Below are 18,763 nucleotides of genomic sequence, written 5' to 3'. Positions count from 1 at the left end.
CAATTCTGTGCAGAGGGACTAGGGATATGTTTGGAACATGAAGGACTGTTAAAGATGGTAATGCCAGAAAAGGAATTGATTAGGTTAGTGCCTCCAAATGAGTGCAAAAATGGATGGTTACATTTGTCTTTTTTCTATGACTCAGCTCATACAAGTAGAAAATACCATTATGTTCTCAGTCTGTTGTGAAATCACATTGTTTTTTAAAGAACTAAATGGAAAAATGTCATTCTTTGACTGTAACTGTCCATGTCTTAAAATGAACTTGATACAATTTGTGCTCATCCTCTTTTGTGTCTTTGCCTATACCTATGGAGTCCCAGCATAGCAAGCAACCGACAAAGCTGGCATAAACTAGAGGCAGCTGGGGGAACACCAGGAACCTAGTGGTTCAGATTACACAGCCATCGCTCTTGTACCTTTTCCAAACAAATACTTTTATCCCTTGAAGTTGCATCAACACTCAAGTGCATCTCATAGTCTTCTGCCATCTCTCTATTGTCTTACTCCATCACAGTCAGAGGTAAAATACCCTCACCCGCAACCCAAGCAGAGAAGAACAAGTCTGTGATATTTAGGAGACAAAACCACATAAGACTAATATTCAGTTAGTCCTTACCTCATTTGGTGGAACAACAGCAAAAGGCTGGATGACAGCTGCCAGGGGAATGCGAGCCTGTTTGGCCATATCTGAAGACGATGGGAAGCAGTAGGTAGTACATCGGATATAACGAGGGCTGGCGTGGCCTAGAACATCCAACATAGCATGCAGAATGAAAGGCTGTTAAAGGGAACCCGCCTGTCCCAAATGAAAACCAGAAAAATCAAAACAACAACATAAAGCAACGAGTGCATATGCTAAGTTAAATATATGCTTTTTTTTTTCCTCCCATGCAAGCTTCTGCTCATCTCTCCTCTTTATGTCAGCCCATTGCCCCTCCCTATAGGTAAATCTTTTCTTTCTGTTTGAATTTAAAGCAGAGATTTAAACATATCAAGAAAAACCCCACCATTATTTGCAATAACAATCCCAAGAGAGATTAGTTTAAAACATATCACATCTAAGATCTTAAAAGAAAATAATATGGATGAAATCCCCACTGGAAATGTCAACACTGTTTATAAAGAAATGCTGCAGACTGATACCTCCTGTTAAGACTGCTCTAATGAGCTAGTTCTGATTCAGAAAATAGTGTATCTGTGTTAACATCACCATGCTCATTTATCTTGCAAAATATAGTGTGCTAAAATCATCACACCAGTTCTTGTAGCACACTTAGCTCAGTTACCTCAACAAGGAACTGTGCTGTGCACTGCAGACAAGAGTACTGAAAGGCAACAGGAGTTCAGAAATCGGCGTCTTTATTCTTTTTTAACCATCAAGCTGCAGCTCTGCTTAGTTTCTTGAAAGGAATTTCTTTGTTCATCAGAACTGCATTACCCTATTCTCAGATCATGCCAAAAAATCTCAATGTGTTTGTACGTTTTATACAGTTTATCCAAGTACTGATAAATTAATGCTGGACTAAATGATACCATCAGTTTAATCTGTATTAAAATACCAAGTCTGCTGTCAAGAGCAGCACGTGGAATATTGTACTTCCAGGCTCCAGGCAGAGGCAAAGGCAGATACACACGCCAAAGGAAAAATTAAAGTCAACTAGACAGCTTGCACGCTGCCCCTATTGCTTGAATAGATTTTTCAAAAATTCATATCTTAAAACATAACAGTGCTAGTCTCACTGCTTCTTCAAAATTTCCATCTTTCAAAATTTCAGAAGAATCAAAAAAGGACTTTCAACTTGAAATTTAAAACCTCGAAAAATGTTAAGTTAAAAAAGAAAAGTTGTCTCAACTATTCATATTATTTTAAAGGTCAGGAGGGTAGAAGAGATGTTAAGCCAAGGTGTAAGTATTCAACTCCCACTCCCCCCGCTTTTTTTTTTTTTTTTCTTCTTTAAAGGGAGTTTCCCATTTCATGATCAATTTTGAGTAAGGAGCATCATTTTCTGATGAGAAATTTGAGAATTTAGTCTTTTGGGTTTTTTTAAATTATATTTGATTTCACCTAGAAAGACTCCCAAATCAGCAACAAGGACAGTTACCTTGGTCCTGGATTACGCAGTCTGTGGTGACAAGAGGAGGAACCTGTCCCCTAGTGTTTGTAGCATAGATCTGCCCTCCCCTAGAAGCCTTATCGTTTTCCATTACTTGAATCTGATGAATAAGAAGCAAGAACAGTATGAGAAAGGTAAGCCATGCATTCAGGTACGTTCATAAAGTTATGCTAACATCTACACCAAGTAACACTATGGACATTTTCTTACACAGAGGTGCTACAAACCTACCACAATACAGGCTTCTGGGACACTTAACAACTAGAAAACTATACACACAGCTGAGCAGTACAACTCATTTACAACTGCAGTTGCCTGCTGGAACTCAGGACTAACACTACATGTTGGGGTGGATAAGACCTACATACAGTGAACAAATAAGTTGTTTAGATTTAAGTATATTGACTGCTAGGAGGACAGACCTTTTCAAGAGAGGCTAGCCAGCAAAGCGAAGGGAGTGATGGTGTAAGTCCTTGTTACTGAATCTGGCCTTCCGTTCTCCCAGATCAAACTGAGTAAGGGTTGCATCCCCTTACTCAGATGCCATATATACCAGGTTATCTTTTGTATGACCATAGTTGTGCGAGCTGCTGTTCTTCGTAAATGAATGTACAGGTAACTGATCAGATCACAACAGTGGGAGGGGTTAGCCCTCATTCCTCCTCACTAGGCTTCATGCACAGGGTGGTTATGAAATAAACAATAATCTACATAGCAGATCACCTTCCTAGCTGAGCTATATTTCAACACTGCCATTTGGAAAGCAGCAATTTAAACTCCTGAGAAAAGCCTCGTTGGCTGTTAGGTAGTATTTCAACACTGGAGCTCAGGGTTTTCATTCTAGGTCAGACTACCATGTTGTGAGCTTCCTCCTAGAAAGAAAGTAAAGGAGAGCAACCACAGAAATTTTTATTAAAATGAGGCAGCTCGGATCATGTACAGATTTATTCTGGTTGAAGCCTAGATTATAGCAATTTACAATGTAATGTCATGAAACACTCATGAAGCTTTACTACTGAACAAATTCCTTTCCCATACACTTCCTCCCCTGTCACTTCTGCACAGTCCCTCACCCCTGTTTAAATTTGATACTTTTCAGGATATAACTGAAGCTTTATAAAGCTGTATTTTGTTCCACACCATAAACGGGATCACTGGGATGATAGCATTATTCCTCCTCTTCCCTCAAAGAAGCTATCTTTTCAGCAATCTGGTTTACAGTGTAGCTTAACAGATGTGAGAGGCAAGAGGAATGAGACAGGAAATTTCTGAAACTGGCTTTGCCACTGCTGCTGGTATCCCATGGAATTGTATCTTTACACTGCACATGAATTTCTAATAATAGCTAGGGAAGTTCAGAAGCCTCTGTTGGAAAGCAAACAGAGAAGAAAAACAAAATTAGTTGCATAGAGTCTATTGATCTTTGTCCAAGAGGTATTTCCTAACACACTGGAAATAATCTGGGGCCTGTAACTTTTTTTTTTCCCAATAAAGTTTTTGTATTGCAATTTAAACATAACAAGCTCTCTGAGGAATGTATTGTGTATCTTCTGCTTGATTACTTTTCCCTGTCTCCTTGGCTTGTACGCTTATTGATAAACTCTTGCATTAGAAGGAAAAAGGTTTCGCTCTAAGAAGGTCCACTGGCTGAAGAAAGCAAACCGCTTTCAGACTTAGCTCTGCAAAGGATCAACGTACCATGGCGTTCTGCAGTGAACTGACCTAAATATATCATTACTCTTGGAAATAATTGTTGACAAAGCCCAGATGCTAGTTTTCATAGATGTCAGAGTACGTATCAACCTCTAACATATGTAAGAAAAATATAAATCAACAATGGCTGAAGATAAGAAGTAAATGTATCTGGCAACACTACTGTAATTATATAATGTAAATATAACAAGAGAAATACACATGGTCATACTTATTCCTTATTCTGAATTAGCTTTTTGCCCTTTACAGACATTGACCCAGATCATGTTTCTTTTAAACAAGTTGTTTTGTCCCTCTCTGTGCTGCTTAAACAAAACTTTTAACCTATTTTAACATCACTGTCATAGTCAAGGTTGTTTATTCTACATGCGTAATTGAAACAAGACATCAGTCCATGCTTTCATGCCAGACCTCCTTCTCCCCACCCCTTTTGTTTTAATTAGACAAGACCATTTTATCCTTCTCATGTAAAAAGCACCATACTGAAACACTAAGAGTGACTGACTTATTAAGGGCATTTGTTAATTACACAGACACTCACTCTAGGGTTTGTTTGTTTTTTTTTTTACACAATGGTTTTCATTTAACTTGAAAATCGCCTTTAACAGAGGCAATTGCAGTTGTTACATAGACCTCTAAGTGATTATCAACAAGCATTTTACAAAAATTCTGGGGATTTTACATCAAAACCATCACTGGATAAAACAAATAATCCTTTCTAGAAGGAAAAAAAAAGAATATCCCAATTTAAGGAAGCAAGGCTGCTCCCTACTAGCCAGGTCAGGCTTTTACACAAATGCTTTTCCCCTGTCTCAGTGGAACACAAATTCTTTCCTGTACAGCAATACTGCCTCAGCAGAGAAGTGGAAGATTCTTTCACCCAGACTAGCTTACAGCGTGGTGGTTAATACATTTTTTAAAGTAGAAAGTTCTAGGTCAAAGCTGCAGGACACAGCCTGCTTCAAGAATCCCTACTCTCCAAGGACCTTTTGACCTATATGGACAATTGCCAGAACCAGTATAAGTGTGTGCATCAGAATGTGTTTTCCCCATGAGTTCAGCACATTTTCTCCCTCTATTTCAATCAGCTGTTCTCAATAAAGAAGTTAAATGCAGCCTGCATCTGACTAGCTATTCCTTTGGGTAACAATTAGACTACTTTAAGAAAGATGGACACAACCATAACCTTGTTTTCTCTAACACCATTCTAAGAAGCAACATTGTCCCACTAGTGCATGTCCGGGCGGGCTTCAACAGCTGAGCCTCTTCAGCCTGTATGATACGTAAGCATTAAGTATATTCCAAGCTACTGAAATCTTTACAAGGCTGCCACAACTGGAAGGATCCTTAGGGAAATATTTCTAGTTGCCTGGGAAACTCCTGAAATCAAATGGCAAGGCGGCTTTTGAGCATGGGACTTACCATTTTCAGGATTGCAGTTTTAGAGTTCACATATCTGTATTCTGCACAAATCCTACTTTAGGTGTCTATCTGTTACTAAGTTTAAGCCTTCAGACTTTCCGGAGTGAAAAGGAAAGATGATTAGCTGCAGTGAATGCAGCTTCAGTACTTCCCACTTCAGTACCTTCAGTACTGCTCACTGACATACTAAGAACCCTGTTGAGAATTCCTATTAAAGTATCTGGAGTCATGGGTATGTCCCATGTTAGATAAAGTTATAAAGCCTCTTCTAGTACTAAAACTAACATTATGCACTAATTTATACAAAACTGACAGCACAGAATACAAAATTGCATGTAATTAAGAAACTGCAAAAATGGGAACATCTTGTGAACCAAGCCATGTAAGCGCAATTTTATGCTACAAAAAAACCCATCAACTAAAATAAATACAATATTAGCATCGTCATTCCTTTATCTTAAATGCAGCAGAAATTTACTTTTATAAAAAAATTAGTGCCACAATACTTACTGGGCTTGGAATAGAGTCAGGATCAAGTTTCTTCTGCTGTGGGCCTGCAAGCTGTGCCAGACCCCCAGGAAAAGCACCAGGATAAGACAGTTGAGATCCTGCCATCTGAGGACCATAGTTTGCTACAAAGTTACAAATAACAATTCATTTAAAGGATTTAAGTTGTGTTATCAATTTTTAACATCAACTTTTGCCATACAATTCATTCTTACTCAACTAAATGCAACTTCTCCTTCCCTTCTGTTTTCAGCAAGTGAAAGAAATGGATTACTTTGGCTCATGCAGTCTATGTTTTAAAGGTAAGCATAAAACTAGGTGTGACAACTTTGGCTCCAAAGTTTTCAGGTACATGTCAAGTAGGATGATGGTTAGTAGAGAGTACCACAGCTACTCAAACCAGGCCATTACATTAGCAAGAATCTCTCCCCTAACATTAGTCAATGCAAACTGGTCTAGTTAGCTGGCTTTTTAGTTGTCAAAATAACTGTTTTACTCACCTATGTAAGGTGAAACAATTGTATTCAGTTACAATTCTTTATTGCTATAGTAAAGCATTTTTGAAAGCTAATGTCCTGGTTTCGTGGGGATAAAATTAAAGAATCCATTTTCTGTTACAGTTTGTTTCAATTTGTGGCCAGCTGTGGTATGGTGATCAAAGCCATTAGCAGTGAAAGCCAGGGCAGCTGACCCAGGCTGGCCCACGGGTGTGTTCTGTAACATTAATGTCAGGTTCACTATAAATCTGCTCGATCAGGTTCACTATAAATCCCTCGATCTGCTGGAAGGTAGGAAGGCCCTACAGAGGGATCTGGACAGGTTAGATAGATGGGCCAAGACCAACGGCATGAGGTTCAACAAGAACAAGTGCCGGGTCTTACACTTCGGCCACAACAACCCCATGCAGCGCTACAGGCTGGGGGAAGAGTGGTTAGAAAGCAGCCCGGCGGAAAGAGACCTGGGGGTGCTGATCGACAGCCGGCTAAACATGAGCCAGCAGTGTGCCCAGGTGGCCAAGAAGGCCAATGGCATCCTGGCCTCTATTAGGAATAGTGTAGCCAGCCGGTCTAGGGAAGTGATCGTCCCTCTGTACTCGGCACTGGTGAGGCCGCATCTTGAGTACTGTGTTCAGTTCTGGGCCCCGCACTTCAAGAAAGATGTTGAGGTGTTGGAGCGAGTCCAGAGGAGGGCGACCAAGCTGGTGAAGGGTCTGGAGGGTCTGTCCTACGAGGAACGGCTGAGGGAGCTGGGGTTGTTTAGCCTGGAGAAGAGGAGGCTCAGAGGTGACCTTATTGCAGTCTACAACTACCTGAAGGGAGGTTGTAGTGAAGTGGGAGTCGGCCTCTTCTCCCGGGCAACTAGCGATAGGACAAGAGGACACAGCCCCAAGCTTCGCCAGGGGAGGTTCAGGTTGGACATTAGGAAGAATTTATTCTCAGAAAGGGTCGTTAGACATTGGAAGGGGCTGCCCAGGGAGGTGGTGGAGTCACCATCTCTGGATGTGTTTAAGAAAAGACTGGACATGGCACTTAATGCCATGGTCTAGTGGACAGGGTGGTGTCAGGGCAACGGTTGGACTCGATGATCCCTGAGGTCTCTTCCAACCTGGTTGATTCTGTGATCCTGTGAAATCGGAAAGCTTGTGGGGGATAGCAGGGGATCTTTGCTCTGCTCTCCTCTCTTCTCCTCAACAGTTGAGATCCCTGGAGGGACTTGCCACCACTCTATGGGCTAAGCATAACTTTGCGTCTTTCGTACTAGTATCGATATCCGTTTTCTTATTTTATTAAATCTGCTTAAACTTCAACCCATGAGTCTCCCTCCTTTTCCTAATTCCCTTTCTCAGCTGGGGAGGGGTCTTCAGTCATAGAATAACTGGCTATTGTTTAGCCTTGGGTGCGGGCTAAAGAGAGACAATGCTTATGACAGACAGCAGTATAAGACAGAGAACAACCTATACCTTTACAGAGTATAAGAAAACCTCCTTTCTGTACTATGTTGTGCATAACTAACCAAATAATTCTGTTGCTGATCCAAATTAATCTCCTTTTTCTTGTTACAGTCCCCACAGAGTGCTAAACGTTTGAGTAAAAGCTTAGCCTGCCTTGAATGTACTGATTGACAATGCACATCTTTCCATTCTACAAAAAGAGGATTAAATTTTCATTTTTTCCAAGTCAGCAGAACATCAACCATGAGTGGTCGCAGTTCCACCAGTGATCCTCCATGCATGTTTTGTTTTCAATTACATAACAAACATCCTTCCTTACCTTGCTGAGGATAACATCCAGGCCCTGGAGGCTGCCCTGAAAGCTGCTGCAAGTTAGGATTTGGGGGTGCAGGTGCAGGGATTCCATCTTGTCTGGCCATAGGAGGCAATGATGGTTGAGTACAAAGGCCATTAACATTATTTGCTGGTGGAGGAACCTGTGATCCAGGTGGTAAAGTGATTTGCTGCTGGGTTGGTGGTGGTACTTGTGGACCCTGAAAAGATGCTGGATGCCCAGAAGACATGCGAGAGCTCGGAGTAGTGCCAGGACCTGAGCAAGAAACTATGTCAGCTGAGTCAAAAAATGACAACCTACTAAGTCTGTGTGGAAGGTGTTCTATTTTTGCTCAGTACATTTACAACATATAGGCAATATTGTATCCCATACTGACAATGCTGCATTATGGGGATTCTGAATGCCTGTTCACATGACAAATCTGACCTCATAGTTTAAGGCTGAACTGATTCAGACATTCAATTTTATTTCTTTTGGTTCTATTTTCAATAAAACCCTGCAGCTGGGGTGGATGGGGAAAGAGAGAGGGAAGCCAGCCTTTGACAATTCTTGATTAGAATACACATAAATCACTATTTGCTTTTGAAATATTTAATTTCATAATGTGAAACAACATTATTTTTGCTTAATAACCAACTTCTCTTTTTGTTAGTCTGCTATTTCCATTTCACCATGACAAGTTCGATGGAAGATAAATCCACTCATTTTATCTGGTTTACTACCATCTTCTGGTTTTGACGCTAAAAGATGAAAAATGTGGTATTATTTTGTACACACTGGTGAGGAATAGTTTGCTGTTTATAAGATCCAGATTCCAATTAGAATTAAAAGGACTTTGGAAATAGGGGTTTTTTTGAGACTTACAATCTGTAAATAGTTATTACTTTACAAAACCTACATTTTATTAGTCAAATTTCTCCCCAAAGACCTACAGCAAAATAATCTTCAAGAAAGCTAAAAAAATCAACTAAAATTAGGTTTTGAGCAAAAGGACTAATGTGTCAATATACAAATACTGAAATGCATTCTGTCAGGCATGTTAACTGAAAAAAAAATTTCACATGCAAAACACAAGCTCAGATTCTCAGCTGGTACAAACAAACATCACTCCAGTAGCTCTACAAGCTGTGAATTTCAGCAGTCTGTCAAGTTACAACATCTTAGACTTACAGCTAAGGAAAAATCAGAAGAATGAAACCCAACACAGAGGCAGAGTTGTAAAGAATTTAAGTCTTCAGTGGTCTAAAGGGTATCTCAACGTTCCAGCATGTAACACGATAAGCAAGAACATTATATTTTACATAATTGTTGCTGAAGGCAGTATAATGAAGGCAGGAAGCAAAAGAAAATTTTTGCTCTAAATCGTATCAATTGCTCTATATGAAGTGCTCTAGAGGTGCTGGGTCACACTTCATCCTGTATAAAAAGGTCTGAGTTAATTTTGCACTTGCAGTTCAGTACCTCAAGGTTGAATTCAAGTCTAAATTAATTTTTCTAAGGTGTATATTTTTACAAGTAATTGTCCAAACAAAAGGTCAGACCCATGGTAGTTATGCAGGTTTCATTTAAGTCAAATCAGCAACTCATAAAGCCAGGGCAGGAACAGTGATATAGTATCAGTGCAGCCTGAACTGAAAAGTTCACCTTCACACATATCTTACAAAGATATCAACCACCAAAGTGATTCTCATTTAAAAATTTCATCCTCCTAAACACACTGGCCTGAGTAAAACAAGATGCTAACTAAATTCCACTCCTTTTAAATGAAATGGTAAATTTCACCAGGAAATACTCAGAAAAAGCAAACAGAAAATTAGTGGTGGGAAGTAATTTACATGGAATAATGACATGATCACATCTTTAACTCATGCCTTAGGTCTGAGATGTTTTAACTTCAAAATCAATGCAAATAAATTTAGATGAAAAACTAAACTATAAGATTGGAACAAAAAAGAATAAGATAGTTTCAAAAGAGAGAGAAACTCTAAAAAGCTGAGAAAAATGAAACCCTGTCTGCATATTATTGCTCATGCCTTGGCTGTTACTGACAGGATCACCAAGTAATTTGAGAAATGACTGATAAGACAGATGACTTTTATGGAAGGTTCATCAAATATCAATTCAGAATTAACCTGAGAATATTGATTTAAGGAATAGGGTAAGATTAAAAAAAAAATCTAAGAACCTGAGCAAATGGTAGTGGTCAAAGATTTCATTTTCCATTTATATAGAAGTTCAGTAAGTTTCTAATTATCATAGTCTTAATAGCTTTAACTGAGAAAAAGTCAATCAGATCAGATAAAACTGATTACCATAGCTGTTTATCTGCATGCTGTTGAGCTGGTTAGTAAGTTGTGCTGTAGGTGAAGTGGGTGCAGTATTTGGGTAGGCTGGTTGTGACTGATGACTGTAGGGAGGATAGGAAGGTCCTGTATTGCTTGGAGGTGGAGGGCCTTGAAACCTAAAGAGAAAAATTAGTGCAGTTATGCAAAAAATTACATCAACCAATCATAATTCTAGACAGTCTCACACCTTCACAAGGATGGTGCTGAAACAATTTATTAGGACAGACAAACTCTTAAGAGAGTTTGCTCATGTTCTGCTCTAAAAATGTATACTTGTATTAAAACAGTCATGAAGCACAGAGAGAAAGCACACTTGTTAAAAAAAAAAAAGACAGTACATGTTTGTTTGCATACTTATTAGAAACAAAGAAGAGTGAGTATGCCATGGCAAAGAGAGAGTGGTAATAACTATATGAAAGCTTGAAGATTAAGAAACACAAGCTTCTGAACATATTGCATCACTCCATCCCCTTTCCACGCTTATAAAGGAAGATTCCCTGCTGGGAATGGGTGAAGAAGATTAGGTGAAAAATCTGTGAAGAGAGGAAAATGAAGTGAGAAACTGTTACGGAGTTCTCTGTAGTAGAGGAAAAAAGAAGATGCAGGTAAGGAAAAGCTGCTTCATGATTATCACATATGGAGAAACATGAATGCAAGAAAAACAACCAAAGAAAAGAAAGAGGTAACACACATGTGGCTTATAAAGATATTTTCTACCAGACTATTTCACTCTGGAAAAATAAGATCTCAGGCTATCTCCCAAAGAAGATATACACTGACTTTCCTGTGACCACTTCTAAATCTGAAGAGGGGCCTATATCAAGAGAAGTAGAATTCACTTTCCTTGAAATTTTGATGTGGAAATTTCGATGTGGAAATTTCCTGTCCTAGAATAGCAGCTCTCAGCAATTCGGGAATAAAACAAGATCAGGTGAAAAATAGTAGATATGCAGCTGTGAGGGCAATGACTGGAAGCTAGGAAGGAGAATCAGTATTTTGCTGGGTTGATCATGTCAACTTGTCTCTGTTCACCTTGTTTTTACATCTTCAGGACAACAACCACTTCTCCCTATGCATTAGCACATTGCCTTTTACAATTGATCACCAGTCTCTTTGGGTCCTCCTTTACACAGTGATAACACACAAACAAATAAGCTTTCCTATTTTGATGCCTAATAAAACATATACATGGCTTTATTTGAACACAAATAACTATACAACAACTAAAAAGCACAGAAGCAGATTAAGACTTCAACCAACTAAAACAAGAATGTTGTTAAATGGTGTCAAGTTCACTAAAACTAAAATAACTGTAGGTACACAAACTAATTTCGCCATTCCTGGGAGGTGAGCAAAATATTTAACAATTGACAAAATTAAATAAGAGCACTAAGCATATTTACCCACTTCTAACTACCTGCAATATAACGACTGTGTAATAAAGCTTGCCTATCCCATTGTATAATCATTTTTCCAAGATTTCTTTTTACAGCTTCCACTTGTCCCTGTTTTCTCCCTTCTCCACTCCTGCCTCCTTCACTTCTTCCTGTGAGCTCTGGAGGCAGGACAACTGCACTTCAAATAAACTCTTCATAGTCAATCTCAGACCTAAGCAAAAGAGTAGTAGACATCCATCTGAGAGGGTATAACAAAACTGCATTATAAGATGTCTTTAAAGTACCCTACGAAGCCTTGGCTGTGATCCCACAACAATGAAGCAAAGACATCCTAACAAGGCGGGGGGAACGGACTACAGATAGAGGGACATGCACCAGCTTCTAGTCAAAACTCGCTGGTGACTCTTAGTTTGTAAATAACAACTTCATGGTACCTCACAACAAAGGAGAATCGAGACATCAGAAAACGAACAAAAAAAATGAATGCAACTTCTGTATCAAACAGCACTTATAACACCTTACAGCTGCTCTGAAGCAATAAGTCTAAGATCAAGAAGAAAGAATAATTAAAAATAAAACAATGCATGATAAAGACCTGACTTGCTGTAAAATGGAACTTAATGAGATCAATGTATGATCTGGCACGTTAACATCACAGGGAACAGAATGAGAAGATGCAGTTCAGAACTGGAGTAAGTCAGAACTGCTGAAAACAAAAGGGATGCCATACTTAGATGTCAGTGAAGCAGCCAAAGAGAGGTAACAGAGGTCAAATAGCTTAGATCTCATGTATTAATTCTTGAAAGTCACCTATGTGGCTGTTGCCCTGGTGTACTAGGCCCATTTTGGAAGTTGGTCTGGCTGAATTGATGTGTACCAGGTGGTGGAGGCCCAACAGGAGCTGAAGACCCAAAAGGCATGGTTGATTTCAACACACCTGCAAAAAAATAAGTACTTTTATGTAAGAACCCTATAAGAAAGCATAAGATCACCAAGAAATACAAGTGTACAGCCCTGCTCCAGCAATAAAAATACCAGCTCTAGGTGGCCCTGCTTGAGCAGGGGGGTTGGAACAGATGATGTCCAGAGGTCCCTTCCAACCTCAGTCATTCTGTGATTCCATAAGAAAGGATGGATTTCTGGCCAGCTACAGAAGCAGATATGAAAGAGAACAGACAGTAAAAAGGAAGAGCAGTTGGCAACTCTCCAGCAAAAGAACCCAAGAGGGGCAGTAAGAGTGAAGCAAGAATGAACAAACAGACTCCGCAATTCAATTTGGGACACTGGTAACACCCTGTCACCCAGTTATCGTTATAGGTAGAACCAAGAGGTCCCTTTGATTTCAGAGACCACGGTCAGAAAGAAAACTTGGAACAACCTTTTTTTTAAAAAAAAAAGCCTTCATATGTAGAGCCTGTGAACCTACGCTAAAAATGTTTCTCAATTCAGATCCAGAACAGTGCCTATGAAGGGACTATAATTTATGTAAACAGCAGTGCTGAATAAACAGCTTTTCAACCTGTATTTCTTGAACTATTTTCCTTTAAGTTACTCTAACATCAAAAATTTGTTTGGTGCTAAACCTGGTATTTTTCCCAAGTATTCTAATAAGCCAATTACCAGTAGTTCTATCTTCTGACTATATTCAGCATCGGATTAAGGTAACACAACTCCTGCTGTCATTAATAAAAAGTTTTGGAGAAACTAGGTAAAACACCTTCTTTCTTCTGTTTTCATGACAACACAAAAATGAAGGACACCACAGAATATTTAAAAAACCTCAATATACTTGGATACTTAGTTCTGTCATTACCATGTGTCCTGGTTTCATTGGGTTCATTTTTTTTAGATGATTTGGAGAATACTTCAGACATCTTTACTATTTTAACCGATTTCCCCCTGTAACATCAGGCAAAATATTGAGATGACCCCTCTTCCTCTCTCCCTATCCTGGCTATGTATATTAGTAGACTTACAGAGGGAAGAGGGAACCTTACTCTTCGGATATTTTCCACAGCCCCAATTCACTAGTCTAGCATACCCCCTTTGACTCTACTGAAATTAGACCAGCATGAATTGCATACAGCAAAATGGGCTTAAATTCTATCCATTAAATTCCATAATTCTCTCAAATGATTTTTTTAAGCTTCAGCCACCATGTACTCATATATTATATATATTATATACTCATATATTGTACTTCTTGAGAGATCTGAAGCCATGTATGAGTAAGTTAATGAAAAGCAAAGGAGAGACAAGGTCATAGTTATCTGTTGGATGTCAATTACATTCTCTGTAGCATGATTATGCTGTTAGAAATAGAGCAAATATCCCCTTTGCTTGTCATTTGCTTGCACCCAAGGTGCCCTTCCTCATAGAAAGTAATTGTCTTCTGGGTGGTTAGCAAGCAGATGGGCTCTACTTACCACTCATTATAGAAATACATCGCCCAGTAAGCAAGCTTAAGTAGGGGAACACCAGCGCATACTCATAGGCAAGTTTGTGCTCAAGAATACAGTAGGACAGCAGTCCTATTTTGAAGAATACAACCTGTTTCTGAGCACTTGCTTGCCATGAACACATATGAGTTGAAAAACATCTCTCTGTTCCCAGAAATCGCCTCTTTTGTATTTGTCTGTATTAGGTATTACTCATAATACAGCATTAAGCACTGGTGCTGATTGCTTCCTGGACAATGGAATTCACACACGAAGGTCAGATACCCATCTTACACCAACATCTGAGCGTCAACAATAACACAGATAAAGCTAGTGCAGGATCCTATTGCAGTAGCAGTGTAAAGTTGAGCATTTTGTGTTGACACAAGAAAGAAAAAGAGATGCAAAATGCCTTCAGAGAAAAGTAGACTCTGAAAACACATTTTAAGCCAGTTTCATACCTGGTTGAGGTGCTGAGTTTGAGGAGTTAGGGTCCCCGTAATGCCCATAATGAAGGGAAGAATTGGGTGCTCCAAAACCTGCAGAAAAGCCTCCTATTCCTGGCTGGGATTGGGAATATGGAGGAGCTGCAACATAGCCTTGTTGACTCATGATGGCAATCTTCTCATTCCAAATATCAGGTCCTCTTTAAGAATCTGTAAAAGAGAAAGTCACACCTGTTACTACTCTTCACTCTGTGCGTTTTAAAAGGCTGTGAACTGTGTTCCCAAAAAGACAAGACACATCTGAGGGCAAAAAAGGACCTTGTTATCCTTGCTATTACCAGGCATCTTTTCCCTAAGCTTTCACATCTTGATTCTCTTGTTGTTAAAGACAGAAACAAAAAAACCCAAACAAACCAGAAATTGATTAAAAGCAATCCAGAAAAGGTTTTCTAATGATGAGAGCATTCACAAAACATTTAATATCTTTCTTGCAGTCAGATTTTGTTAAGCAGGATAGAAGAAACTTTTAGGAAACTTTCAGGAAGGAGTATTCTGATAATCGCAATCATTTAAGATTAGAATTAGAAAATCTGAAGAATTCTGCATTACTAAACCAGATGATTGTATTTCATAAGACTAGTTTTCAGATACAGTGCCCTTGCCACCAAGAGATTTCAAAAGTTAGTGAAGTTGTACACCATGCAGCCTTGAGAGCTAGCTTCCTCTTTTCCATGAAAGAAATAATTTTTTATTTTGACTTCATATTGAATTTAACAAAACCAGAACTCCACTAAGTTTCTTGATGCCCAAATTAAAACTGTTTTGAGAAATGCTAAGGATCCAAACCCTGAATGAGCACTTACTACTTCTGCAGAGTCCTACGTACATAGGTCACACATCCCAGAAGAACTAAAGACACATGACATAAGCTAGCATTTTAGATGTTAAATGTTCCTTTGAAATAGCTTTCCCAACCACCTATACTTCACATTCTTAGGCTTGAGCGACCTTTGAGTATGCAAACTGGATGAAAGTAAATCAGGAATTGTGCTCCAGAAGCACACGCAGCTCCAAGATCACAACAGTCAAATTCATGCTGCACTGGCACTTGTCAGTAGAGAAAAGCTATCCCTATCAGAGAGCCTATGCATCTCTAGGCTTCTCATATTAAACCTACATTTCTGGAAAAAAAGAACACGCATCAGTTTTACTCATCTTCCATGTCAGACAAGAAATCACTTTGAGCCGGGTACAGGGCCTAGCCCTCCTCACACATCGCCCATGCAACTCTCTAAGCCACACTCCTCAACGTGCAGTAAGATTTCTCAGTTGCAGTTACACTGCAGAACTGCTTCAGATAGCTAATCTTAGGGAATTGTCTTCTATTTCTTAGTTAACAAGGTAAACACAGGGAGAAGAAAAAAATGTTTAAAAGAGAGGCTTCGTGCTGCCAGCCGTTCTTTCTTCCCGCCCCCATCAGCAAAGACGTGGCAGTGTGAGCTTTTGTTGCTCCAAAAGACAGTAAGTCAGCGCTAAATTACCTACACAGTAGCACAGACATACATATATTTTGTATTTACATAAAGGAAGACATCTTCACTTTGAGGCAGCTGCAACAGCCCACACCTTTAGCTGCGACAGCATCCAGGGGACACCACTTCCTCCACAGCTTACTCATACAGACAAAAAAAAAAAAATCTTGCCACGTCAAACTTCCCACAGACAGTGGAATCACACAGAGGTTGTGCTGAAGAGAGACAGGATCTCTAACCATAAGCAAAATAACATTTTCATCGAACACAGTTCCAGAGTCTATTTAACACTGAGCACATTTAATCCTTTCTCAAGATCTGTATATATACCAACATACAATGAAAATAGTTTACAAGTTTTTACTCAAAATATCAACAGAAACTGATCACCTAAGGTTTCAGCAACCAGGTTCTAACAAGAGACATATACAGTCATTCTGGAAATTGCATGAGAAAGATCAGAGGATCAGCTAAACTCGGATCTTTCCCTGGGTTTGTTTACAAGTGTCACTACACAGAAGGACATGAAAACTTTTTTCTCCCTGTCTCTCTTAACACTAGTTTACTTTACACTCCACAGACTGAGGAACAACACTAACACAGGCACTTCTCTCTCCACGATTTAATTTATGGCTATTACAGAATAGGTTGTCATCTTTTTTTTTCAGAGGATTGCTGCACCTATTCAATGTGTTACTGCACTGGTACCTCTGTGAAGATGTAAAACTCCACTATGGGCATGTAGAACTAGGACACGGAACCAAAAACAGAGGATCACATTCTTAGCTAACTGAAAGAGAACTATTAACTTTATATTTCTTCAGAGACACTGTGCTTCGTAACATACCATCTAGGAAGAGGTGCTGTCCCTCCTCAAGGCATGCTGCAATCTCAATTTGGCAAAAAACCTTTGGGCTGTGTGCACTTGCCTACATATACACAGAACGGAATACAGCTACACGCACTACATTTTTTATTTTTTTAAATAACACATTTTGGAATAAGCTATGAAAGCATAAGCTTAAATTCACTGCAATTCAGTGCAAATCCTGCGAACAGTTAACGTTTCTATCCCCATTAACTAAGAACTTTAAGCCACTCAACATCACAACAGGTCTCACCCCCCGCTCGGCGCAGGACACCTCTGCCCGCCCGCGGCAGCAGGAAGGCGGCCCGCCGGCAGTACCTGTGCCGGCGCCCGGGGGCAGCGCACGGCTGGCGCGGGCCCCCCGGCTCCCCGCGGGCAGGGTGCAGCTCCCCCGGCTTCCCGCTGCCGCAGGGCGCCCACAGCCCCTCCGGCTGCCTCTGAGGGCCCCCCCGCCCGCCGCGGCTGCTCACCCGGGCTCTCCCCGCCGGCAGGGCCCAATCCCCCGCCGCCCCCCACCCACCCGCCACAGGCTGAGGCGGCGGGTCGCGATCCCGGGGCGGCCGTCAGGACCGTTACCTGAGGGCCGCGCGCAGCCCGCCGCCTGCCCGCGCGCGCCGCCGCTCGCGGAACCTCGCTCCCGCCGCCGCTCGGGGACACTCGCTCGCGCACTCACCCTACTGCCACGTCTGAGCTGCCCGCGCGCCACCGCCTCGCGCCCCCCCCGCCCGGCTCCGTCGCGAGGCCGGCGGCGCCTGCGCACTGCCGGCAGCGACGCCGCGCCAGCAGGGGCTGCCCGCGCGGGGCGGGAGGAGGGAGGGGAGCCGGCCCGCGGCCTCGCTCGAAGGCCACCGCCGTGGAGCCACCACCGCTGCAACGTAACGCGACGGGGAAGAGCCACGTCGCCGGGAGCGCTGACCGCGCCGGTGAAGGGCGTTGGGAAACGGCAAAGGGCTCGGGAAGAAGCTCGCAGCAGGGACCGCGGGGCTGAGGGGGCGTCCCGAAGAGAGAGATACGGAGCAGCTTAGATCGACTAGAAACCAATACACACAGCACACGCCGCTTGTAACTGTTACCATCAGTTCATTTTTTCGTCTATGTTAAGGGTGAAACTCCTCTTGAAACATAGAAATGTCCTAAAAATATGATACTTTTTCTCATATGTGCTTTAAAAACACATTTTTATCCGTGAATATAAATATATATGTAAAATTATGCCACCTGAATATCTAGAGTGAAATATGATACAGGTACTTTACCTCTTTGCATAGTCGGGTTTTAGTTACTATTCAAGTACATTTAAAAATACTACCTTGGTTACAGGATAGAGTCAATGTTTTTCTAATTAACAAAGTAGAAACATAAGGAGTAACATGAGAAAGATGTGTTGGTAAAGGGACTGTTCTTCCTGGTCAAAAAACTAGCATTTATTGTGGTGTTAAAGTTAAAAAAAAAAAAAAAAAGAAAAAAAAAAGTGGCAGAGGATTACAAAAAAGAAAAAAAGTCATCACTCAAAGGCAGCTTCATAACTCCTATGCATCTGGAATTCAGGCTTCATAGGCTTTCCTATCCTTTAAGTGTTTGTTATACAACCTTAATAAAGCTTTTGAAAGTAGTGAAGAGTTTTACATGGTGCTAAATCTCAGTAACGGCTACCTCAGACAAGATTGTCAAAAGCATTCATTACTATACAAAA

General features: G+C 40.7%; 1 protein-coding gene across 3 annotated transcripts in view; it reads right to left on the bottom strand.

The window, feature by feature from the left end:
* Nucleotides 1-17,772, bottom strand: part of SEC24D (SEC24 homolog D, COPII coat complex component) — a 57,472-nt gene extending 39,700 nt beyond the window's left edge. The window contains exons 1-8 of one of the 3 annotated variants that reach the window (XM_068403978.1): nucleotides 17,744-17,772; nucleotides 14,686-14,880; nucleotides 12,597-12,723; nucleotides 10,357-10,505; nucleotides 8,030-8,299; nucleotides 5,763-5,884; nucleotides 2,106-2,217; nucleotides 620-747 (exon numbers count right to left, since the gene is read on the bottom strand). In XM_068403978.1, the coding sequence (XP_068260079.1) occupies nucleotides 620-747; nucleotides 2,106-2,217; nucleotides 5,763-5,884; nucleotides 8,030-8,299; nucleotides 10,357-10,505; nucleotides 12,597-12,723; nucleotides 14,686-14,836 (1,059 nt within the window). In that variant the 5' untranslated portion in view covers nucleotides 14,837-14,880; nucleotides 17,744-17,772. The other 2 variants (XM_068403977.1, XM_068403979.1) reach the window with 2 other exon arrangements.
* Nucleotides 17,773-18,763: the final 991 nt, after the last annotated feature.

This window comes from Nyctibius grandis, chromosome 6 (genome assembly GCF_013368605.1).
Source record: "Nyctibius grandis isolate bNycGra1 chromosome 6, bNycGra1.pri, whole genome shotgun sequence".
In the NCBI taxonomy this organism is placed as follows: Eukaryota; Metazoa; Chordata; class Aves; order Nyctibiiformes; family Nyctibiidae; genus Nyctibius; species Nyctibius grandis.
The sequence above is the reverse complement of the archived record's forward strand: the minus strand, read 5'-3'. Positions and strand labels throughout refer to the sequence as shown.